At 39.5% G+C, this 27012-nt stretch overlaps 1 protein-coding gene across 2 annotated transcripts in view; it reads right to left on the bottom strand.

Moving 5' to 3' along the window:
• Nucleotides 1–15476: 15476 nt before the first annotated feature.
• Nucleotides 15477–27012, bottom strand: part of LOC122646675 (asparagine--tRNA ligase, cytoplasmic 1-like) — a 30254-nt gene continuing 18718 nt past the window's right edge. Inside the window, exons 6-7 of one of the 2 annotated variants that reach the window (XM_043840267.1) lie at nucleotides 15597–15781; nucleotides 15477–15534 (exon numbers count right to left, since the gene is read on the bottom strand). In XM_043840267.1, coding sequence (XP_043696202.1) covers nucleotides 15598–15781 — 184 coding nt within the window. In that variant the 3' untranslated portion in view covers nucleotides 15477–15534; nucleotide 15597. The other variant, XM_043840266.1, reaches the window with a different exon arrangement.

Genomic DNA, 27012 nt, shown 5'->3' with positions numbered 1-27012 from the left:
CGAAGAAAGGAAGTGATATGACGAACGGAATTTTCTATGCAGCACAGTCAGCACTTGATGAAATTGGAAAGGAACGTTGTGCCTACGCCTGAACAGTCCTTATCCATAATGGCAAAAGCTTTAGCTTTTTTTTACTTCTCCCAGTAATCTCTCGAGAGACTTGATCGTGTCCTTGTATAAGTACTGTCTAAGGCCCTAGAAAATTATCTCCATCAGTTTCCTATCTCCATCAGTTTCCTATCCGGTCCAGTTCATCAGTGTCTCTAATGAGGGGATGGATCCCACCCGGGTAAAGTGTTCGGGTAGGGATAAGGTGGTCCTTTCCCCCTTGTTAGGGGCACTGGAGAATTGGGCCAGGGAGGGAACTGGAGGAGATAAAGATTCGCCCTGGTCTGCCCCTCCAGGTTCACTCACATGGAATCCACTATGGGACCCATAGGTCATAGTTATGGGATTAGTATAATTGACAAATCAATAGCGGTGAGGGTTCTTTTTATATAAGTTTTTTTTTTGGGTAGACTTTTTATATAAGTTAACGGGGAGCAAAATGGTATCTTTAATGAAGAATTAGAAAGGGATTCACATGTTTAACCAGAGAGATTGCGAGAGGAAAGTACACTGCCAAGTTGCCCAGACACGGTGCTGCGCACAATGTCTGCCTTACCCCTGCCTGAGCACCTTGTCCAAATGGGGGTAAGGCGGTCATTGCACACAACACCGTGTCTGGGCAGCACGGTCCTGCCGGGCAGCTCAGCATTAGAGGATCCAAATTGGTACACTCATAATGTGTATATTCTTTTCCCAAAAAATGTAAACAATATTCGATTTTGTTAACCATACAAAACCTCAAAATGAGGAAGATAAATAATAAAAAAAGGGAGAGAAAAGAACATTATCCAGTCACGTGGAGCTTGCTCGAAATTACCAACCCACCTCCGTGAAATAAAAAAATATCATCTATGTTGATGCCCCTACACATGCTTTCATTGACCTTAGCACTGGTGCAAGTGTCATGTGATTAGGCTGCGATCTCTTGCCCATTAAAAAAATTTATTTTCTCTTACAAGTGATTTGAGCTAATAAAGCTCAAATACTCATAGAATCCAAGTCTATTTCATATTGTGATGTTAAGTTTGAGTGTCATTGTGGACTATTCCCCTATGTTCCAGCTTCCAAAAGAGGGGAGGGAGAATAGGCACTTACACTATGTTGCTTTTTTTTTTTTTTTGGGTTAAATCACTTACACTATGTTACTCTACACTAGAGGTGTCTTTTGTTGGGTTTTGTGACTTATATTGTATAGGAATACAATTATTATCGGATTTGTATATATTTAATTGAATCAGTTTTGGATCTATACATTTGTAGTATTAAAATTGTAATTGTGTAAGATTAGGGTTTCTAGGGTGATTCTCTGTTTCTCTTGGATGGATGTAGGTATTCGTGCTGAATTATTTTAAATTCTTCGTGTTTGTGTGTGATTGTTATTTGTATTTTTTATTTTTTTTCTTTCTCGTGTTTCCACAATCATCCCAACAATGGCGCATTGAGATCTGGAGGACATGTGGTGCTCAAGAATCATACAAGAACAGATCGTAAGGGACGGAGAAGCAAAACATTGTCTAAAGTGTATGGGTGATGGGCAGGACGGCCAGGACCAATGAAAGTCAAATGAGAGATAAGAGTCCAACAAGAATAAGGGTTGGTCCAAATTGAAAGGTAATAAAAAAAAACTATTAATATTGTAATGAGAATTATCATTTAAAGAGTAATTGTCAGAAGCGTAAGGAAGACAAAAAGGAGACGGAGGACAAAAGGGTGAATAAAGGTAAATCATCTAAAACTACAATTGTAGAAGCATTTTGGAGTGATGGAAATGTCTTTCTTACTACTCCATTAGGTATGAAAATTTCATTTTGAATTATAGATTTTGATTGTTCCTTTAACATGTGCTCAGTTTGCTACATATCATACATGTAATAGTTGTATGATCAAATGACAAACATTAATGTTAAATGCAATTGCCAAGATTGGGACTGTATGGATTCATATGTTTAAGGGGATTATGCAAACATTTACTAGAGTTAAACATATGCTAGATCTAAATATATTTATGATTTCACTGGAAACATTGGATTCGAGAGGTTTCGTGATCTCAATTGAAGGTTGAGTTCATAGGGTTTCAAGGAGGAAAATAATTGTGAAGTAGGGATAGCTGATTGGAAACCTATAGGAGACTTATAGTGAGTGTTGCAATAGATAGAGCTACCATTGGAATTAGGTAAAAAGTAAGAGTGGATGATGAAGACTACAAACAATTCAAGCTATGAACAAATGCAGATCTAGAAAGAAATAGATCTCTTTCGCTTTGGATATTGTGAGTATAACTACAGTAGCAGGAGAGATGGAGTTTCATTACACTATGCAACAGTGAGGTGTGTGGGGCACCTCGGGTGGGGGTGTAGACCATGCCGGTTTGGATGTGGACAAACAGAAAATGGTGGAGTTTGCAAGATTGGCATCTACATTGTTTTTCCTCATGGTAGCTTGTACAATCTAAGCCAAAGGCAAAGATTTGTTGGGTTTTGTGCTTGTATTTTGCAGGACTCACACAATTTTTATTGGGTTTATATGACGAATTCGATTGGTTTTGAATCCATCCTATAAAATTGTAATTGTATGGAGATTAGAGTTTCAAAGGTATTTATGTATTATCTTTAGAGGGAAAATCCTATGCATAAGAAAAGGATATCACATAGTGAATTGGAAAGTAGTGAAAATGTTTTTTTTTTTTTTTAACTAGGGAAAAATTATATGATTCGCTTGGGTGGATGTGCGCTTTCATGACGAATCATGTTAATTTCCTCATATTTGTATACTAAAATTTATGGGGTCTCATCCCTTGATGTCCTGAAGCGACGATCTACAAGATTGTGACCAGCTACCAGCCAATTGCATTTTTTTTTCCTTTTTCTTTATTGACAGAATCAAGGGGGGGGGGTGTCTCGAAGACAAATCCCAAGAGAAGGCAAGGCTTCCCCAAAAGAACCCAACAGCCTTTGTAAAGAGATGAGAATATTGTATTGTCTTACCTTTGAGAATTTACAAGATTATCAATATATAGCTGTAGGTGCTAGGAATCCACATGTTGGAGACTCAATCACCATTACCATATTTGAGAAAGATTGAGAGAGAGATTGTAGAGGTGATTGAGAGAGATTATAGAGATTACAAGCTATCTATGAGATTGCATGCTTGATACTCAAGCAATGGCAATTATGGAAAGTCCCAAGATGGAAGGTTGTTATAAATATTATCCTTACACTAGGGGTGCCACCCCCTAGGGAAGCTTTAAAGAAAGGAGGAAATGGGAGCCATCAACCACCAATTTGGATCCTCTACGTCACGCTGCCCGTCCTGCGTCGTGTTGCGCAGACACAGGGTCACGTGCAATGACCGCCTTATCTCTGTCCGAGCGCCTTGCCCGAGTGGGGGTAAGACAGTCATTGCGTGCGGTCCTTTGTCTACACAGCACGGTGCTGGACGAGCAGTGCACCGTAGAGGATCTAGATCCACATCGACCACAAGAGGCTTACAAGCAGAAATAGAAAGGCTGAGATGGGAGAGGGATTAGGATCCACCCAAAGCTGAATCTTGTCTGAGACTCTTAGAGTCATGTTTTTCTTCATTTCGTTTTTTGTTTTTTTTTTTTACTAGGGATTAGCAATGAATTTTATTAACAAAGAATGAATGAAATACACCAAATGGTTAATAAAGCCAAGAACCAGAACAAAGAGAATCAAAAGAAAACAAGATTACTATCCACCTTCGGCATAGCCTTCAGAGCAGATAGGTAGCCTGATCAACTAAATCTAAATCTAAGCCTCATTTAGGCATCCCAACTGATGTCAACTAAAACAAATCTAGGAAGCACCTCCCAAACTGAATTGGTCAATGATATGCTTGCCCTACCTTTCCCCTGCCAATGTATTTCACTTTACTTTTACCTACATGTTTGATTAATTGTTTTAAAGTTTTCTTGGTAAAAAAATTAGGGTGGGAAAATAAACAAACCGCTTGTGTGCAATAAATTAGCAGGCAACACCAATGTGAGTGTGGGATGGGGTATCATACAAGAGGGGCAATGGGGTCATTTTGAAGGGATAGAGATGGGTAGACTCGATGCAACTCTCCTGGCGATGGAGCTCGTGCCCCCTGGTGTTTTAGCATCTGTGTTGCATCTAATTGATTGCTCTTTCTTTTGATTGAGCGTTGATACTTGTGGAGTCTCTCTCAGTTGGCGTGCATCACAACTGAGCCACTACTTTTTTTTTGGGGGGGGGGGGGACAATTCCTAAACTCGGCTTCGGAAGAGCAACCTTGGTTGAATCGATACGGCTACGCTCGTCAACTGACCTTCCTTGAAGAAGTTGACTGCCCACTCGAGTAATTCATGCTTAAATGACCAAATGCGAGATAGAAAGTCATTTTGAGTCATACCAACCACGCCTAAAAGCATGGCTCGATCCCATACGCATAGAGAGAAAATATCCTACTCCATACGGTGTAGGGGAGTCCATAACTTGTGTAACCAGCCTTTTCCCATTAAATTATGTAAAACTTGTTCTTAAAAGTTTGGGAAAAGTTTTGATACACGGCCGTGTAAGCATGCACGATCGTGTCCTCTCTCACAAAGAATTGGAAAAGTCATAAACCTTCACCCATTAATTAATACCTTAAAACTCCCACCCTGTCACATACACGGCTGACACAGCTGTCTATGAAAACATTCCCCAAAAAATTTTCATATTAAAAAAAAAAAAAAAAAAACCAAAATGTACTATTTTATGGAAAATGTTAGGCTGACGGTCATCGTGAGGAGCAGTAGTCTCAGAGACAAATAAATTTACTTTGTCCACGTGTACATTTTGGATGGGCCATTATGGTTAGTTCCACTCGTATAGTAAAATGCAATTGAGCTGTAACTTATCATCAAACATGTCAATTAGAATTTAATTGCCCTCAATTGAGTCCTCTTTTGCAATAAATGCAATCCCCATTTATATTAAAGTCAAAAAAAAAAAAAAAATGTCAATTTGGGAGAAATGAGAGGAGGAGATGGAAGCAATTATGTCCATTTATCAAAGGACCCCATCTACCATCGCTTTCAGGAAAACTAGCTCAGAAATCCTTTCGATAAAGCTATTTAGCCTTTTACTGCAGATGGTAATAATTAATTATCCTCTAAATCAGCTTAAAAAGCGATAAGCAAAAATAAGATCACTAATTTTAAGTTAGAATTGAAATTAATGGTCTACGCTCTGAAATAAGACATATTATCATTTTAGAGGATAATTAATTTTGTTTTTATATTAATAATAACACCCTGATGGGGCATGGGGTTTTTCTGATTTGATGGAGTCCATTATTATGGTTTCTTAATTAACCATCTTCAATACAAATAAATCTCTTCAAGGTGCAGGAGTTGAACTTACCCAAGATTCGTGATACAATTGAGATCCTTCAAAGGTTAATTCTAGAAAGAAAGTTTTAAAAAAAAAAAAAAAGAAAAAAAAAGAAGGGTGTACCCGAACACGAGGTTCCCACCACTCTAGTTAGAAAGAACATTGCAGTTCATAAACCTAACTAATTTTACTATGCATTTTGCGATCTTGTTGATTTCATAACGGACCTTTACTTTTTAATGCATTTTTTGTTCTTTATGAGCTTGGGGGGAATTTTTTCTTAAATCTGTCATAAAAATTTTGTTCTATCACAGTTTATACGTAGAAAAACATTTCCATCATACACAATGGGAAAATCCTTTTCGATTGAAGCTCAGTTGGTATAAGAGTCCTAAAAATTGAAATGGGGTCTACTTGGCTATCGGAAATTTCTTCCTCTGTTAGGAATTTCTTATATGCTTCAATTCACATGAACAAATAAAGGAGTATGATACAGTAGGAAGTATGTGGGTTAGATGTATTCTAGTGCTAACGAACCCTTGAATACATAAGGTAAAGAAACCCTAATTCCAATGGGGAAGAATTGAACAAAAAAATGAATTTCATTTCAAACTTCACGCTGTCTTTATTTCTTATATCTTATATAAGAAAGTGAAATTACAAAGAAAAAGAAACCAAAATAAAGTAAGAAAATAAAATAGAAACCTAATATCCCTAATCATCGTTAGGTCCCATGCACCCTTTAAACGTGGAATTTGCCCCCCCAATCCGGTGATCCCATGACTCGTCATTTGGACCGTAAAAAATCGTAAAACACTGATTGTCATTTAAATATTGATATCATATCTCTCAAAATTCCATCCAAATCAAAAGTTATGACCATTAGAAATTACGTTAAAATTTCAATATTTTTGATCTGATCGAATGGATTTTTACCTTCTGAAATCTTTGTCTACATCAATCCACATTAGAAATGTGGAAAAGAATTTTTCATGACACCCCACCCAATAGGATTAATTGAGACCTCCACCTTGAATTGTGGAGTTTAATTTCTATTGAATCTATGAATCACTTTCCATTTCATTATGATTAATGAAGTGAAATGTAAATTTACTCCATTCCCGACTTTTTAACCTTATGAAACTAAATATGTGACGTGACACAAGTGCTTGCTTTACATCTTTATTTATGTGTGTAGTTCCCATCAAAAGGGTACACAAAAAGGTTATTTAATTTAATTACCTTCAAAAGAAAAGAAAAGAAAAAAAAAAAAAAGGATAAAATGGTCACTATCAAAATACTCATCAGGATTGAACATTTTAATTGCTTTATTATGGATTGACCTTTTGGTGGACTATATACAGTTAGTAGTTGGGTTTCATAACATAGCTCAACCTGCCACAAAACAATTAATAATTAATTTAATTTGGTCTCTCTCCCTAGTCCCTACCGTCAGGAGAACAAAGGATCTCGAGCACAAGGTGATATATGATGCTGTCCAAAGGAAAGGACAGAAGCTCTATGGTCAGTTTAATTTAGAAAATAATGTACATAACATATGGGAAGTAGTAGTTATGGATTGGACCCGCCCAATAAATGAGTGAGAGATGAGAATCCCAACCCAAATAAAAGATTTAATTGGTTGCTTAAGGGGTGAGCAGTCATTGCAATATTTTGTAATTCTCACAAGGTTTTGAGAATGTGTTTCTTGGATCAGACAATAATTAAAGAGGTTATCTCCTATTAATAGAAACGAATTATTTCTTCTCCTCTTAGTCTGAGAGTTGTTTTAGAAAACATATATTATGTAACTTTTAATTTTGTTCCAAGGGAGAATAACAGTTTGACTAACTCCTTGACAAGGAAGATTCTATCGGTGTCGTATACGATGGTTTGACCTATTTTCGATCCATGACTCTGTGATCTATGTAATCTCCAGCCATGAGCTTTCACGTTATCCTTAATAAATGCTCTTACCCAAAAATATATATATATACATACAAATCCTTTGCCTTTGTTTAGAATTGTTTCTTTATATATTTCCAGGCAAAAGGTTTTGTGAATGGTTGATGGAGAAGAGGGGACGTGTATTGTACACGATCATGTCGATCCATTCATGATTGAACGCACAACCGTGCACAAAACTTCTATCCATATTTAAATCTAACAAAGAAGAAAATGGTAGTTTCTTTTTTTGGTATAACAAATAATACAATGTATTAATGTGTATTCACTAAGAAGGGATTAAATGCAGAAGATCGACTGGACCTATTATACAAAGCAGGTCTACACAAGAAAGAACTATGCAAGGTATCAAAAGTATGGACTACAATATATGTGCAACTAATACCATTCCTTCAAACTCAAGATGTTGAATGAAAAACCATTTGAAGTTCGAATAAGAGAAATAGAAGACATATAAGAGCTAGCTAGTATGGATATTTGATATTAAAGAATATGTACAGTAACATGATTCACGTCAACACATCAAATGTGTGGAAAAATATACCAACAACTGCCTAGTGCAATTGATGAGTTGTGGTACGCTTCATGCCCATACTCACTAGGAGGTCTCGAGTTTGAGTCTCCTGGCTGGTACCTTCCACCCTCCCTATTCCCCCTATTGCCCCCCCCCCAAAAAAAAAGTAATATATATATAAAACTCTCAATTCCAAAAAAAAAAAATGTGTGGAGAAATGTGAAAATTTTAATTCCAATTGATAAATGAGAAGATAGATAAGGAGCCTCAGCGTAATGATAAGATTGCTCCATTACGACCTAATAACCATGAATTGCTTCTTTAAGAACCGGAGAACCTCGTATACTAGGTACGTTGTTTTTATTATAAGTGTTATGGTTTTGTTTCCCCTAATTCACATGTTAGAGCATTCCTCTATCTAAAATTACCACACATGACATCTCCATTTATTGACTGGTCCGGCCCACATATTGAGAGAGAGAGAGAGAGAGAGAGAGAGGGGTTAAAATTCGAAACTGCATGGTCACTTATGATTTACCCATTAAATTGCAGAAAGCTAGAAAGTATAGATAGGTAAAGTAGTAGTTTCAGTAAAAACCAAGAGTGAAAATAAATGAATCCAAATCATTTGGTCATCACAAATAAAAGGTACAAGATTGTCGGCCATGAGTCTTTGTGATCACTCTTAAAACCATACTTAGTGATGGTACAAATGCTGCCAGCTGAGAAATGATCAAAGAAATTTGTCCACAGAAAAGATCCGTCACTACTTACAGGAATTTATGAGGAAAAGTAGGACGGATATTCTTTATCATTTCTTCAAGTTGACTACGTGGACAAGATAAGACCTAGGAATTTCTATTTAATTATGGTGGGGGTGGAAACTGTAAAGGTGCATTTACTCTAATAAGTCTCCAAAACTTTATGGCAGTGGGTGTTGGGTGTCCGACAGTGATGTTGCAGGAAAGCCATCCGGGGGTGTGGCATAACCAACTGCCATACGAATCCGTGTGCAATTTGGATCTTCTATTGCTGAGGTGCTCAGCAGGATCCTACTCCCAAGACACAGCAAGGCGGAAAATGATTGCTTTACCTCTGTCTAAGTGTCTTACCCGAATGGGGGTAAAGCGATCATTTATCACCTTACTGTGTCTTAGCAGTAGGATCCTACTAAATAGCTTGGTAGTAGAGGATCTGAATCCGTGTGTGTATGCGTTTTTTGTTTTTTATGTTCTTTAAATTCTTTTCTTATCAAAATTTTGATCGAATTTAATAGAGGACCTAGGAGCATCCTATAGGTATGGAAGAGAATGATGTGCCCGTCTTTTTCGGATGCTTTGGTAGTTGTTAAGAAGTTGTTAGTGTCTTTAATTGATTGGTTTTGCAAATTAGGTAATGCATAATTTTATATATTTAGATCTTTGTGCTACTGGTAGTTACGTCAAAATATCTAATCTTTGAATCTCTCTGGTCATCTACTCGAAGGCTTGGCATCCTTGCCTCTGCCTCTCCTGACATAGCCCGTGCATTAATTAACACTTGACATGTGTATGTTTTGTAAAATAATCATAAATTGTGGGGTGAATTAACCTTTTTTTTTGATAACGGGGATGGGGTGAGTTAACTAGTTTAGTGAGAAAAAGCACAATTCATATTATGCTTCCGAATGTAATACATCATACTGTAAATCTATTGTTATCATATCTATCAATCTGGGATACTATAACTGATTATACATTAGTTGGCATGCATGGTACTCTAAACAATGAAAACATCTTTTATTTGTTATTCTCTTTCTATGGATTACTATATGTTTGGTTCTCCATGTAAACTACCACCGAACTCTATAAGGGTGAGGATATAATATTTTGTACCTCTGAGGATTTGTGAGTATCCAGCTATGGTCGGGAATCTATGAGGATCCAACTATCTCTGAAGGTACATGATCTCCGCCTTACCCGGTCATCAAGGCGTTGGGGAAGACTAGTCTCCACCTTGTCCAGTCACCTCAATGTCGGGGAAGACCTGCCATGCCCTAATCTCTACCTTGTCCAATCACCTCAATGTCGGGGAAGACCGGCCATGCCCTAATCTCTGTGTACCTAATCCAATACCTAAACCATTATTAGAAAAGGATTGGCAGTCACAGGTTTTGCTATGTTTTTCTGTACTTTATTTTTCTTGAGTTATTGGTGCTCCTATGCTTTCTCTTTTGACCTCCACTTTCTAGTTCTTGATCTCTATCTCAACTCCAGGGTGAATTAGACATTGATGGAATCTCTATTATCCCTCTCTACATTGGACTGGACATTGAGGGATCTTGTACTATCCCTCTCATTCCTTTGTTTGAAACAGACATTAACAAACCTTCAATTTCAGTTGTTTTCTATTCTATAATATTTTTTACTGTTGTTTGACTTATCATTCCTAACTTTACTTAACAATGCATAAAATAATATTTCTTTTCTATATAAAGCATAATAATCTCATAAGCAATGATATTGTATACAATACTTAGAAAACATGCAAGGATATGACTAAATTCCCCTCACCTGTATGTGCCTGTCTATTGCACTACAGGTTTCTGTTCTTTTGGAGTCTCCACCTAAATCAGGGTCTAGGACCCATACATGTCTCTCCTTTCAGGGGAGAGAACTTACTCTAATGGATAAAGAAAAATTCTGCCCTAGATCTCTGGCCAAGTTCAAATTTACAAGCTGGGAATGTGTTAGACACCTAGCAATAACCTTTAAGGGTCTAGGACCCATAAATGTCTTCCCCTTTCATTGTTTTGTCTCTTTGAGCATTTCCATTAAGTTCTTTTCATGACTTTGACGTTTATACATCATAATTTAGCCACTTTTGATTATTTAAATGCAATTTCATGCACTTATCTTGTATTTCGACCTTTCAGAGGGCAAATTCATCATTTTAACTATTTCACTATCTAATTCTATTACAGGTCATATATATTCAAGTTCTGAATAAAATATTAAAGGCATTAAAAGTTCCTTTGCATTGCTCAGACCCACATAGGAATGGTGTCCATAGAGCTTATTTTCTTATGCCACACATGTCATTGGATAGATAAATCATCGTGTAAATGGGTCACATTTTTTGTGTCCACTGGGCAATACACCGTACTTGAAAAAATGAAAATTCGTATACACCTTAGGCTTAGAGATATTTTTCCTATATTTTTTGAAATGACTTAATGATCCCATACTTGATTTTGCTACGTGCATGGTGCCATGGCCAAACCCGTCATGAATGAAACTTAACATTGGGAAGAGAGCCCCTTATTTAACCCTACTTATCCTTGGAATGTAACATACGTGTGATGATAGTTTTCCTATCTTAAACATAGTTTGCCACGTGGTAAAGGGAGTTCTGAAAAAATAAAAATCTTTGTGGAGAAAGAAGAAAAAAACCCTAAAAAAAGATGTGTAATTAAGATTGAAAGACTAACCAACAAACGCTGTGTTTGTGGGTACGTAGCGTGTCATCGTTTGGATGAGTGTACGTAGTGTAGTCTTTAAGAGGGTGAAGACTTAGTTAGAACTACCTGATCGATGATATATATATTCAGGTCCACAAGCTATAATTCATTACTAAAGAGATCGAGGTTGCTGTTAATATTACTAAACCTATATATGCTGACTCACATCACATCCTCCTATCAGCGTCTCGCCATTAAGCGTATGGTACGTCAATCCATGGGGGTGAGAGTGAGATAGAGATTAGAGATGAGAGTGAGAGAGTGAGAGAGTGAGAGAGTGAGAGAGTGAGAGAGTGAGAGAGTGACACACCTCTGGCTATCTTTTGAAAGCTGTGGGCTTGTAAAAGGGTGTATGGAGGTTTCCTAATGTCCCCACAGATCCCCACTATATTAATCACTATATATATGATGCGAGTGTTGCATTCACTCGCATCAAGAACTGGGTTGGAGAGTGCAGTTCCTGCAAAGAGGAAAATAGCAATAGAGGATCGGGTCGAAGCCGATTAATTCGTTTTGATGCCTAAGTTAGAATTCTTTAGCAACAAATAATTGTGATTGAATCCAAATGATCATGGAACAAGATTATCCAGTTATTTATAGGCGATTGAGAGTCTTGTAGGCGGTGATGTGACTCAATAGAAAAGTAAGTTCCCTTGGAGTGAGTATAGGAGACTAGGAGTGTCTTTAGGATTAGGGATGAGTCCCCACTCTATCACGCCTCGTCAGGCTGGATTGGCGCATTAATTTAGTGCCGTTAGGGCCATCCTGCTCCATTTTCGTGATATGATTCGCCGCTTTATCCGGATTTGTTATCATGGCGTGGTTGGGCCTCTACTGACTGCTAGGATCGAGTCGTCATTTATACTAGATCGTCCTTTTCCCCACCTCGTCCTTCATGGAACGACCTGGTCGAGTGCCCACGCCTAGTTCTCTCCGTCCTCTCCCCCGAGAGGACACACGTGTCTTCCCTCTATTGGGTGCCGGTTTCATGATGGATAAGTGAGACTTAATCATCCTCGCTTTGGCTCACTTGAAATGGGGAAAGAAGGCACTGTGGGTAATGTGTTCAAGAGTCTGGTCAAATTCTAATGTGTTCTTCTTTGTCAGTTCCGTTTGTTTCAGCGTAAAATTTTACCTGCAAAATTTTCCGCGGTAAATTTTACTTCGTAAATGTAAAATTTTATATGTTGAAAAGTTTTCCAATGTTTGTTTCTATCAAAAAAACAAGCATTGGAAAACTTTTATTCATAAAAAATTTTCTAAGTCAAATTTTTTGAAGTGCAAAATTTAAATTTTATGCCGAAACAAACAGAGCCATCGTCTAGAAAATTATCTCCTGCAATTCTCTACCCGGTCCAATTCCCTAGTGCCTGTAATAAGAAGGGGGTGGACCCCGATCGGGCAGGGGTGAAATGGTCATTGCGCCCCCTCCTCCTCCTTTGTTAGGAGCACTAGGAGAACTGTTCCGGGCAAGGAATTGCAGGGGATAAAGATCTTCTTCGTCCATGTGTAATACACGTTAATCTCAATAAAGCTATCTTTATTACAAAAAAAAAAAACATGAAAAAATCCCACGTAATCCTAATTCGTACGTCCTAGAAGGGAATCTCAATCCCAAAGCAAGTGTACAATTAAGTGGCTAAGTCTTTTTACTTCAAACATATATATTATCCTGGATCTGGATCCTCTACTTTCGAGCTGCCCCAGACACACAGCAAGGTGGTCTTTTCATGGCCTTGCTGTGTCTGAGGTGTGCAGCGTAGTATGGGCAGCTCGGCAGTAGAAGGTTACCTTGGATTGAATTTCAGCATCTGTTGGGTGTTATAAAGTTAACAGTGAAATATGCCAAAAAGAAAGAGAAACAAAGGAGATCCCCGAAATTAATAGGATTTCAATGAAATGGCCGGTAGATGGTGTAAATTCACTGCTGCATGAGCGAGCCCGTATGGTAAGTAGGGTATAGGTCATGGGTTAAGTTTTCCACAATCGCATGTCATGTACTGTACATTTTATGTATGGGAGACGTCAATCCCTCGTCGCTCACAGGGCACTGGGCACCGCAGATCAGAAGGGGCCGCAGTGTCAGACATTAACGGTGGTGCATGGTACCGTGGTGTTGGTGTTGGTGTTGGTGTTGGGGGTGGCAACGTACCGATGAACTGTGTGAGGGCGACGAGAGAATGGAATTGACATTGGAAAAACAGAGAGAGAGAGAGAGAGAGAGAGAGAGGTAATGGAGTGAGATGATGATGATGAGGAGCAAGAGCCTAACAAAATGGCTGGCTATAAGGACATTTTTGGGGTTATTTCATTCTCATATATACTACAGTTTCTTTTCACGAAACAATTTATTTGGCTATGGTTAAGGAGACGTACGTTGGGGTATGTCATACACTCATACCACAATTTCACCACCAAACTAAGGGCTGTTGAACACAAATAACAAAAGATTTTTTTTTTCTTTTTTGTGTGTTTTTAGAATGAAAAATATATTAAAAGAAAATGAAATAGACTCGAAAATTGGAGAGGAACCAATAGGCTTGGGGGGGAGAGGCAAAACATACACCAAAAAAATGGGGGCCACAACCAGCAAAGGAAAGCTGATGGTGCAACACAATTAGGGGCCAGGGGCAAAGAAAAAAGAGAGAGATCTCACAAATATGCAAGATGCCTATTTCTGGTAGTTTTAAAGAAATTTATTTCTAATCGCAAAAGAAAAAATATCTCAAATTTGCTCAATAGTACTTGAACATGATGTCAATAATATTTTGTTCCTTTCCCATTGCAGTAAAATTCAACTTATCACTAATGTCATACGAAGTTTTACCATTTTGAAAATATTTGAGATCCACTTCCATTCTCTGTTAAAGGGAAGGATAATTCTAGGAATTAGACATAATTTTCTAAGAATACCATCCCAAACAGCCTTAGAAAAAGGACATAAAAAGAATAAATGGTCAACACTTTTAACAGAGTTTCAACACAGGCAACAATTTGGAATTGTCAGATTCCTTTGGAGAAGAAATTATTGAGTAGAAAGAAAATTAGTCATAGCTCTCCAAATAGTAAAAGAATACTTTGGGATTAACAAGCAAATTAAACCAAACCATTAAACCAAGGAACAATGGAGGCTTTAGAACTAACCAACCTCCAAACAGAAGAAGATGATTTTTTTTTAAAGAAGAATTCGTTGGCCATTGAACCAAATCCTCACTACCTCTAGGTCTCTGACGGATATATATTATGAAGTTTACTTCAGACCTCAATGAGAGAATGGGGAAATAGTAGGGTCGGGACACCAAGAACCATCCCAAATAATGGAAGATACATTAGAAAACCTATCTGAACCAACATCATATATAACTGAATCACCATACTTTAAAATTAGCACACCATCAGGGTGTCAATTATCAAGCCAAAGGCAAGTGTCAAACCATCATTAATGGAAATTTGGATATGGTTAGAAACAAGGTAACTATATTTTAGGATTTTCCTCCAAACCCTTGAAGCATCCATAGTGCAAGGAATACTCCATATGGAATTTGATTTGAGGCATCTAGAATAAACCCAATTCACCGAAATACTAAAAACAAACTGTGAATTGGCTCTTGATCAATGGAAATTCAACATTATTTAATCAATATGAAATTTTTATAATTATTAATAAATAAAAAAAGGCAAAATTATTATTATAAAAAAGGTTTGTTATTTTTCCAGATGTCACAGTATTTATTCTACTACTTCAACAAATGATATGTCAATTGCGACTGTTGGATAGAGAAGATATGGTCTAGATTAGTCACAAGTCAAATTTCAAAGTCTAATTCAATCAAAATACTCATTTTTGTAGTGGTACATATCTCATATATGTCCATGCATGTGTACCAGTACTCTACACATTACTATACACTCTCCCAACTCTAAGTGAAAACAAACGATTCAGATTAAAATAAAAAAAACAAAAAAAAAACCATAACGATGGATGATTGAGATTTATCTTGTGTTTTTTAGAAACATCACCTTCCATTGTTACATGTATAACTACATAAAATATCTTTCTTTCTCGATGTTTTGGACGGTAGAACCAACACATCAAAGTAAGCAACGATCGTAAATGAGGAATTGAAAAAATTTTAACATCTACCCTAAAAATCTTAAAGATCTGCCCTGCCTGGATACCTTGGGAAGGGAATCACATCCCTAATATTGTCAATGCCAGTAGCAAAAAGCACCATTCTCTCAAAGCCCAAACCAAATCCACAGTGTTTGATGGTCCCATAACGCCTCAGATCAAGGTACCACTCATATGGCTCAAGTGGCAACCCCATCTCCAGTATCCTGCATGGTAAAAGATCAGCCACAACTCAATGCCCAAGTTGTTCCATGAGGATCATCATTTCACAAATATAAGAAATAAAATTGGATAATCACATTACAGATTCCAGAGCCCAAAGCATTAATAGCATCTGAGGCTCACATAAATAGTTTGTCAAATTCGCCAAAAGATATGGATATTCATCTCTTTCTGGATTCTGCAGAGATATCAAAAGGGGAAGGTATTCGTACACGGGAGATTCTCCCATCAACTCCATCAAATAAAGGGGACAAGGGCTTTTACGTCATTTCGGATTAACATTTATGACAATATGACTACATTTAATGCAGGTCGTGCACATAGACTACCGTGCATGAAAACTTTTGCCATATCAACCATATTTCCCCACCCTAACCACAATCAGGACAAAATAAGTCAATTGACAGTACCAAACAACTGATCTTGTCCCTTAAGAGCAACAAGGTTATCTAATGGGATAAGAACCACTAACAAAACTCAGATCTTGATACTTTTCTTGTCCATAGTTAACAAGCAACCCAGGCCAATAAAATTTAATACATTTATACCATGTTCCTACTATGCATGGTTTAAAAATTTGATCGAAATTTCGCAAAATATTGTGAATTGATGCTCAACTCTACTAGCATTCTAGATTTCAATGAACCTCCGACTCATTTTAGTGAAAATTTTATCCTAAGAACTCCAAAACTACTAAAAAAGCTTCAAATTTTTTTTTTGGGCAAAATCCTTCAATTTTCTACTGAATCAAGACTTGGCAGGCAACTGTGGAGCATCCACTTCAACATTCAGGTAGATTTGAAGCATCATTTGACCAAATTTCCTAAAAATTCAAATTTTCTACCTATAGGCTATTGTGATGGACTTTGAGAGATTCTTCTAAGGTCCAAAGCGAAACTAAGATTTTAGGGTTTTTTTTTTTTTATTTTTAACAATCTAAAGGTTTTGAATATGTTTAGATATGCTTAATTAGGGTTTCACTGAAGATTCAGACCAAAATATAACTATTTGACTATTGAAACTACCAACCAAAGTGTACCAGATTTTGATCGAATTTAGATTGAAACTACGTCGAAATCGAAATCTTGAACCATGATACTATGAGGTAGCATTAAATGTATGTGTAGCAGAATAATTTTTGTCCCTGTTTCTGTCAGTATGTGATCAAGCCCTTAATTCAAAAAGACATCAAGGAATCGGATTGCCATTTTGGCTACGTTTGTTTTGAAATAAAATAAAGGCAGCAAGTAAAAGAATTTCAGGGTAAAAAAATTTTACGGAAATTTTTTCCTGTGTTTGTTCGAATTGAAGTGGCCACAAAGCATGTTCTTTTATTTTCTTGTAAATCTGTAACTATATCGGAGAATTGTACCTCCCCTTACAGTGACCACAGTGTAGGGGTGCAAGTTTGGCCTGACAAGCCCGAGCCCACCCAAGCCCGCCTTGATCCTGACAAGACCCAAGCTGGGCCTGTCTAACCATACTCCGGACCATCCCAGCCCATGATTAAAACACATTTTAAAGTTTTTTGGCCGTTTTTTTCCAGTGAAAAAAAAACCTTTAAAACTTTTGAATTTAAAAACTAAAACCAGAACAGTACTACCACACATGGCACAGTACCCAAAAATCATAGTTTGTTGGAACCTGTTTTGCGAGACTGTATGCAGGGTTTATTTATTAGCCAATCTCATCATTGTTCCCTCTCCAATCTCCATATTTTAAATGTGGGAAACTTCTTCTCACATCATTAAATCAAACCTTTTAACCTATCTCATACTAGGCTGGCCCAATCTAGCGCTCATATACTAGAGTGGATCTTATTAGGCACATAACAGATGACTTCATGAATCATGATCCACACCTTCATCGTTGATAACTGAATTGGTAAAATGAGCAAAAGTTCTTCCCATAACTCATATCCGATACCACGGAAATAACTTATGATACAATCGAATCTGTCAATTAATGGGACCAAACCAGCTTCTAATGTATGATATAACTTCATGTTAGATTCGATCCATTGATTTCAGATCCTGAAAGTCAAACTTTTGAGGTGTTCTACAGCCCTCTAAGGATGTCAACTGATATTTGAAAACCCCATATTCGATCCGTGTTTGTATCCGCTTAGGAGAATCTGAATCCGTCTGAAAACTAATCGGATACGAATAAGATAATCCCCTTATCCGACCGATTATTATCTGATTCGTTTAGCAATTCGACGGTAATAAAGTCTGAAATATATCTTGGTGTCCGTCTATCTGATTAAGTTACCTTATTGGATTTTGTTTTCTTAGTTTTATAATTTTATAAGTTAAGATAGTGTGATTCTTTTTCTAGGTTTTCTGTTGGTTTATATATATATTGTTTTATGCACTATGATACATGGAATCACATATCTATTAAAATAAATATAAGATAAAATCAAAAGTAAAAAAACGTAAGAAAATCAAAGACTAAAAAGAGTAGAAGAAAGGATAGTTGTTGAACTCTCAAGTCTCAACCCTAACCCTCATCAACAAAACGATAAAGATGCCAACGGAGAGTAGAAAATTCATATCCGATCCATGTTCATATCCATTTAGGAGAATCAATATTCAAAAAAAAAATATCCAGAAACTATCCGAATCCATCCGAATATAATTAGATACAAATATGATAATGCCACTATCCGACCGAATTCAATCCGTTTACATCCTCACAGGCTTAGAGCCCTTGTGTGCGGCCACTACCACCCCTCCTAAGTCATCCATTCTTCCCCATTTTGACCAGTTTTACTCTGATTCGCACTGCGTGAGAAAATTTGCCACCATGTGGCCAACATGCAAACTGTTTTATGAAATAAAAAACCTCTAAACGTGTGAAAAAATATATTTTTTCTAAATATATGGTCTGGTATTAAACAATTTGCAATATAGTGCTCCATAAGCATCAGTATCTGATAACATAGATATTAAGGCTATGTTTGGTAGCATTCCACAAAACGTGTTTCTACGTTTTTGCGTTCTCCGAGAATGAAAAAATAGGTAAAATCTGTTTGGCATTTTGGTTCGTTTTTTGGGTCTGAAAAAAACGAACCGGGGCTTATTTTTCTTCTGAGAACATCATTTGCAAAAACAAGTCAGACTTGTTTTGTTGTTCCATGGAACAACTACAAGGCATAAAAAATCGAGAGAAGTGACGACTCATTCCCTAATCACTCGATGTACTTCACTCGACTGGGATATTCAATTGCAACTCCCTGGAGCGACCTACAACTCTCTCTCTCTCTCTCTCTCTCTCTCTCTCTCTCTCTCTCTCTCTCTCGCTATATGAGATCTGCTTCACAGAAACCCAAGCTCAGTCGTCTTCTGTGTGCGGCCATTGGAGTGAACTGAAACCTTATATCTTAAACCCAACCCCACCTGAAAGACGATTCCTCTCTCGTACTCCTCCATTTTGGAACCCGATTCAAGGCTGCTCCCTATTTCTATCATATCTGATCCAATCGCCATATTTGTTCCATAACTATTCTGAGAACAATTCTTTAACGGATTTGCCGGTCAATTACATACAAAGAACATTGTTCCAGACCAAAAACAACAACAAAAGTTTCTGGGCAAAAAAACTCGTTCTTCCCGAAGAACATTACCAAACGTAGCCCAAGTAATTGCAGTTTTTTTTTTTTTTTTTTGGGGTAAGAGTAATTGACATTTTTAGGTACCATATTTGAAAAATCTACACATTAAAAACACATATCATCCGTTTTCATTTTCTTGCCTTTTTCGAAATGTATAATAGTATATTTGACCGTCCCTTTAATTTTTAATCGTTTTAAACATGTGGTTCGAAACAAAGTTTTTTTTTTTTTTTTTTCCGTTTCCGTTATAACAACAATTATGACCCAACCCGACCATATAAAAAAATATATAAAAAATAAAAAATAGGAAAAGAATGTTGCCTGGTCACATGCAGTCTGTGGCCAGACACAGCCCTATGAAATGACCGTCCTGCCCCTTACAAAATGAAAAATCCACTTGATCAATGCCCCTGCGAGCACCCCATTGGCCCGTACGCTAGTGTAGGGGCCATGTAGCCTGGCAGCAACCCCTTGCCCTTTAAAAATACATGCTTACATCACCTTCACCTTCACCTTCTTAATCAAAGATTGCTAAATACATGTTAAAGGCAACGAAAATGCCTTAATCATTGATCTGTGAGTGGAAGCTCAGCTAGCTCATCCACTTGAAGACCAAGGTTCTAAAACTCGGGTTTCAACTAGGTTTCAACTAGGTTCCGACCAGCCAGAAAACAAGTTCGTTTCAGTTTCGACCATGTCTCGGTCGAAACCTGGGACTTTCTCCAGGCTAACTTGAACCTTGGTTTCGAGGCCCAAAAGTTATTTTTTTGCCCTGATTCTTAGTGTATTGCCTATTTTTTACACTTTAAACTCAATCCATGCATTAGTTTCACATAGAGAACACTAAAAACAGTACTTGTGGTTTTGATCCAAGTTTGATACTGTATATTGTTCTTGGACATGATATCGAATAAGGTTTGACCGGAACATAACTCCTTCAATATAAATGAGATTTAAGCAATGTTGGATTTGTTAGAAAGCTTTGTTTTGATAACTTCCCAACAAGTCCAAGATTGCTTAAATCTGATTTATATTGAAGGAGTTATGTATTGGTCAAACTTAATTTGGTGTGCGCGCACTTTTGGTTTTTAGCAATGTTTTACCATATTAAGATTTATGGAATTTTTAGATTTGAGAAAAACCCCAGCATTAGAAAATTGAAAATTGCACCTACTGTCGAAAATCCAGCTTTTATTTTTGAATTGGGGGGTTGATTTTTTTCCCTTTTGGAATTTGATTTTTTAACTATTTTTATTGGATCAAATAGGGGGTATTTGCTTATTTATGAATAATATCTTAAGTAAATGAAATATAAATACAAAAACATTTGAAATACAAATACAAAAACATTTACTTAAATGATATTAGACATAACTAAGTGTCTATCCTGAAAACGGGTGCTCTTTAACCTGCTGAGAGCCTAGGGTTAGGGTTTTGCGCTCGTGTGCAGGAGAGCCTAGGGTTTCGATGCCTGATCCTCCCACGGCAAGGGAGGATCCCTTGGCCGTTCGGTTGCCACCGGCGTGATGTGGAGCAGCCTGGCACCTCCTTGGCACCACCCCGATCGTTTGCAACGGTGGTGGCCCTTGCACCCTCGACAACGTTCGCTCGCATTCCGGTGAAGCCCCCGTCATCTCACATGGGATCACCGGCGGTCTTCTTTTCGACAGAAGAGACTGCAATCTCTGAAGAGCCTTTCAAGCTTGCTCTTATCGCCAAGTGTGCCTATGGCAGGCCCTCCTTGTTTGATGCCAAGAAGTGCCTTCAAGCTTCTTTCCACCTTGCGGCGGACGTGATCATGTCGTCTTTGGATCAACGTCACCTACTTTTAAGGTTCTAGAATCAAATAAATTATGTGAGGGTATGGCTGAAGGAAGTTACCTTCATCAAGGGTTTTCGTTCCAGTTCTTCAAGTGGACTAGGACCTTCAAATCGGGAGTGGAATCACCCATCGCGCCAGTGTGGATCTCGCTCCTAGGCCTTCCAGTAAATCTTTATCAGGGATCGTTCTTATGGTCGATTGCTGGGACGATAGGGAAGCTACTGAAGATTGATGGGGCGACGTCGGGTTGCACCAGAACCTCTGCGGCAAGGGTTTGTATTGAACTTGATCTCAGAGCCAAGCACCCTGATCGTATCTAGATTGGATGTGGGGACTCAGGGTTTTTCCAACGTGTAGTGTATGAGAGGAAACCTGTTTACTTCATGGGGTGCTTCAAACTAGGGCATACAGGTGAACAATGCAGGAAGGGTGCACATGCCGTTGCGGAGAACGTTGTTACGGAGCCTATGATCACATGTGAGAAGCATGGGGAGGCCAGTCACATTCCTGGTGCTGCGACCGAGCACATGGTATCCAAAGATAAGAGGAAGGCTGTCTTGAATGTCCAAGAACCAGGAAGGAATCCGCTTGTTGAGTGTGGACTAGTAAGCCCTGAAGGAACCCTAGTTATGATAGAGGAGCAGGAAAACGGGATTACTATGGAGACCTCGCGGGCTCTGGAGTAGATTGGGGGTATAACGATGAAGGATGGACCCTTGAGTGCTGGCAGCCCCTCGAGTCGCCCTTCGGGGAGTGGTTTGGAGATGATCCCTAAAGATTTTCAAGAACTTGATGCGCCTGAGGAGGGCCAAGTTGCAGGTGACGGTCCTCTTCTTGAAGCGCTCATGATGGAGGACCGCAACACCTCTACCTTGGAGCCCTCACTCTTTGTGGACTCCAGAGTACTTAAACCTTTCAAGTGCATTGGCACCTTTACAAAGGATGACTCTTTTGCTCCAAAGAATCCTACTCGGTTGAGCCGCAGCGATGCTCAAGAGGAGCTGCGTCAAGCCAGTGCTACGATGAACAAGTCTTTTGCAGCCTTCATGGCGCGGTTAGGCAAGCAGCGATGCCCAGGTGAGTTGGATCTTGATCAATCTGTTACAGGTACTATGGCAGGGAGGAAAAGCCAAGATGCAAGGCCAGGTTACATTGGAAAAGGCAGGTCGTACCTGAAGGTCTCTCAGGACTGCCAAGCCCATCTCAAGATACTCTCCATGATTAGTCTCTTTTGGAACATCAGGGGCCTGGGGAACAAGCCTTCTGTTAGGCGGTTGAAATCCATCTTAACTACCTACAAGGTGGACATTGTGGCTATAGCGGAGCCGAGGCTTCAATTCTCTAAGGCAGCGCGTATCATGCAGAGGCTTGGCATGAGCAGTGTTGTGTCTAATGGAGTGGACAATGGTGATAGAATTTGGGTCTTCTGGAAGAGTGAGCTCCAAGTTACAGTGGTGAAAACGCATGTCCAGTACATCTCGCTGGAGTGTGTGGTGAACACGGCTTTGAAAGTGCTTATAACCTTTGTGCATGCTCTTAAACTAGCCTGTTGGAGGACTCTGCCATCATTCGATTGCCCTGGGTAATAGGGGGTGACTTCAATGCCATTACCAACTCGGCGGAGAAAGTGGGAGGAAGAGCACCCTGCTCTACTTCTCTTGAGGACTTTGGCAATTTTGTGAGTTCGGCTGATTTGTTAGATGGTGGTTTTAGTGGAAGCTCATTCACTTGGACAAATAATCAGGAGGGAAATGCAAAAATCTTGGCTAGGTTAGATCGGGTCCTCTTCAATAACCTGTGGGCCACTTCTTTCCAGATGTCTCGGGTGGAGCATCTCAATAGAGCCTGCTCTGACCACGCTCCGATCCTTCTCGAGTTTGCAACCCAGACTCCGTCAAGGGTGTCAGCCTTTAAATTCCAGCAAATGTGGGTTTCCCACCCCGATTTTCTCAGTGCTGTAAGGCAGTGTTGGTCCACCACAGTTGCCGGCTCTCCTCTCTACATCCTTTTTATGAAATTAAAGCTCCTCAAGGCTCATCTCCGCTCCTGGAACAAAAATACTTTTGGAAATATTCACTAGAATGTTCGCAATGCGGAGGACAGGGTTTGCAGTGTAGAAATTACTTGTGATCAAGATCCAAATAAGGCTAATAGAGGAAGATTGGCTGAAGCCAGAAAGCACCTTTAGGAGGTTCTTCTACAGGAGGAAATATTTTGGCGACAAAAATCGAGGGTGAAATGGCTGAAAGAGGGAGACAGAAACACAAAATTTTTCCACAACTTGGTTAAAGCAAGAAGATGCAGGAAAGGTGTGGAGCGCACTAAGAACGACCTTGGCTTTTGGGTCACAGGAAAGGCAGGGGTAGCGGAGGAGGCCATTAAATACTTTTCAGCCATTTTCTCCTCCCAGGGTTCCCAGGGCGATGATGATCTGCTAGGCATCATTCCCCATGTGATCTCAGAGGAGGACAACAACTGCCTGGTGGTGTCCCCGTCTTTAGAAGAGGTGAAGAGTGCCGTTTTTTATCTTGCTGTTGACAATGCCCCGGGTCCATACGGTTTTTTTGGGCATTTCTTTACTACCTGTTGGGATATCGTAGGGGTGGATATGTGGGAAGCAGTTAAAGATTTTTTCTCAAGCGGGTACCTACCTAGAAGCTTCACTTCAGCGCATCTGGTCCTCATTCCCAAGAAGGATAACCCGGAGGTAATGGCTGATTTTTGCCCTATTAGTTTGTGCAACTTTTCCTATAAGATCATTGCTAAGATTCTCTCTTCACGCCTTTCCCCTCTCCTCCCTCTCATTATCTCGAAGGAGCAAGGAGGTTTTGTTTCAAGTCGCAACATTCACGACAATATTGCACTGGTGCAAGAAGTGGCTCAGGATATTAACAAGAAAACTAGGGGTGGAAACCTGATCCTTAAGCTTGACATGGCCAAGGCATATGACTGGCTGAAATGGGGCTTCTTGTATAAGGTGATGGAAAATTCGGCTTCTCGGGGCGGTGGATCAACTTAATAAAGACAACGGTGGAAAATTGTTGGTTTTCCATTGTCTTGAATGGAGGGCCTTCAGGGTTCTTTAAATCTACAAGAGGAGTTCGCCAGGGTGATCCATTATCTCCAGCCCTATTTATTTTTGCAGAAGAGGTTCTGAGTAGAGGTCTGCGATCTCTTTTTCTTGATGGGAGAGCCGAGTATTTTTGCTTGCCTAGGGGATGCCCAAGAATCTCCCACAGCCTTTTTGCAGACGACACCATTATCTTCTCGAAAGGTTTAAAGCACTCAGTGAAGCAAATAGTAGGCTTGATTAGTAGATATGAAAAGGCCTCAGGGCAATTGGTAAATAAACAGAAGAGTTGTTTTGTGATTGGTAACAAGGTCCCTGATGCCACTTGTCGTATGGTAGAAAGAATTACAGGTTTCAAGAGGAAGGGACATCCCCTTACCTACCTGGGCGCCCCTCTCTATTCTGGTAGGCTTCGCATTTCCTTCTTCGATGATTTTTTGGCTAAATTGCGTCTTAAAGTTGCAGGCTGAAAGAGCAAGTTGTTATCTGTAGGAGGAAGGGTGATCTTACTGAAGCATGTCCTCTCTTCAATGCCGATTCACATCATTTCCACACTGGACCCCCCCAAAGCGGTGGTAGGGAAATTAAATGTTATCTGTGCTAATTTTCTTTGGGGGCAATCTGAATGGGGAAGGCGTCACCACTGGGTGAGTTGGAAGAAAATCACGAGGCCTGAAGCAGAAGGGGGTTTAGGGATTCGGCGCATTGAAGACATTGGTAGAGCTCTGAGATTGAAGGCACTGTGGAGAACTATGGCTGGAAAGTCGTTATGGAGTGCTCTTTTCAAAGCAAAATTCCTTAAAAACATGCATATCACTCTGGCGTCACCCAGAAATATGGGTTTGATTTCTTGGAAGAGAGCAATTCTTGACAAGGATATTCTTATCTCCTACTCTCGATGGCTGATTAGAAAAGGGGTTCCCCTCTTCTGGCTGGACAACTGGTCGGGCTGGGGGCCGCTAATTGATTATGTGGATGATGGCGGCATCAATTTGAGCTTAGATGCCCATGTCAAAGACTTTCTAACTTGTGATGGGACCTGGAAGCATGATATTGCGCTATGGATTGACTCTAATGCTGTGTTGGAGGACTTACTTAGCCACAATTTATTCCTCTCAAACAAGGAGGACAAGCTGATTTGGGCACCCGCGAGTGATGGAAACTTCTCAACTAAAGCAATGTGGGAGGTGATTAGGGAGAAGACCAATCTACAACCCTTCGCAACATGGTGTTGGAATCGGTCCCTACCAACTAAAATCGGTTTCTTCACTTGGCAAGTTCTGACTGGAGGCATTCCCACTAATGCTGCCCTTCAAGGGTTGGGGATTCCGTTGGTGTCTAAATGTGTTATACCCGTACCCCGGGATATAATTAAATATCATTTCTTCTCGTGACGTGTAGATACCGCTGCCATGTATGCTGGTGACCTGTTCTCCATGATGGTCAAACCTAGCTACAAAATCGTTGACCACAGCACGGGTTTGCCTGTGGAGGAAAGATTCCTCAACCGCCAGTGGGGAAAGTTCGTTGACGGCGACTTCGTCGATTACCCTCCAAGTACCAGCCCGGGAAGCGAGGAGTTCAGGAGAGAGCATCCTGGACCGTCACCTCAGTTGGATATTTCGTTCGGTGATGAGCTTAGCATTGCCGTGGCGAAGCTGTTCGGGGTCATGGGTAATAAACCATGACAGGGGGAAAGGTAAGTTCTAGCCTCAAGACTTATTAATTATTCTTCCCTTGGTAACCTCGAAGTGCGGGTCCGGGCTTGAACCGCTCGAGCTATTTCATGAGAGAAGGGAATAATTTAAGTTCGGGTCCCGCGTACCTTTAGGAAGTATATTGGGGACTTATACCCATCTCATTTGAGCCCATCTAAGAATGGGCTTTTCCCTAATTAAGGTTGTGGGCAGGCCCATTTAACCTATTGACCCAATGATGGGTTATTCCATCCACTTACCCACATAGGGCTAATGGGTTGACCCATTAAGCCTCATGACCCATTTGACTAGAGGTACCCAAATACCCATTTATTATAAATGAGTCCATGAGGGAGAGAGAGAACATTACTTCTCCTTCACCATCCTCTTCTACCCTAAATCGTGGAGGAGAGAAAGAGGAGAGAAAGAGGAGAGGAAGAGAAAGAGGAAGGAGAGAGAGGCTTGGAGGAAGGTGGAGACCCCATTTCTTGGGCCATAAATCGTGGAGCTCTCATCTTGGGGGTAGGTAAGCTATTGAACCTTCTTCCTTCTTCTATTTTGGATTTTAAAAAGGGGTTGGGTAATGGGAGAGATTGACCTAGATCTCTCTTGGAACCTAGGGAGTCGATGGAGCTTTAAAGCCAAGCTATGGTGGAGTTATTTCACTCCATTATGAGCCCTAATGTGAGGGTTCTCATTGCCATTTGAGAGATTTAAGGTTGGACCCTAATGAGCTTAGGATGGAGTTTCCTAGAAGTCCTTGAACTTTAAAACCACTTGAAATGGGGTCCTTGGAGGGGAATCCTTCGGATTTTGGACCTGAAGGTGTGAGGGTTTACATGTGGGTTCAGACCTGCAAGAAACCACCCTGAAATTACCTTCCCGAGAAGGATTCTGTGAAGGTCGGATTTACACTCGGTTTCAGTTTTCTGAAACCACATCTGCATCCGACCTTGACCAAAATTGTCCTGAGTCCCTGTGAAGGTCGGACTTACACTCGGTTTGATTTT

The sequence above is a fragment of the Telopea speciosissima genome, chromosome 11 (assembly GCF_018873765.1).
Source record: "Telopea speciosissima isolate NSW1024214 ecotype Mountain lineage chromosome 11, Tspe_v1, whole genome shotgun sequence".
Lineage (NCBI taxonomy): Eukaryota > Viridiplantae > Streptophyta > Magnoliopsida > Proteales > Proteaceae > Telopea > Telopea speciosissima.
This window is presented reverse-complemented; position numbering and strand designations above follow the sequence as displayed.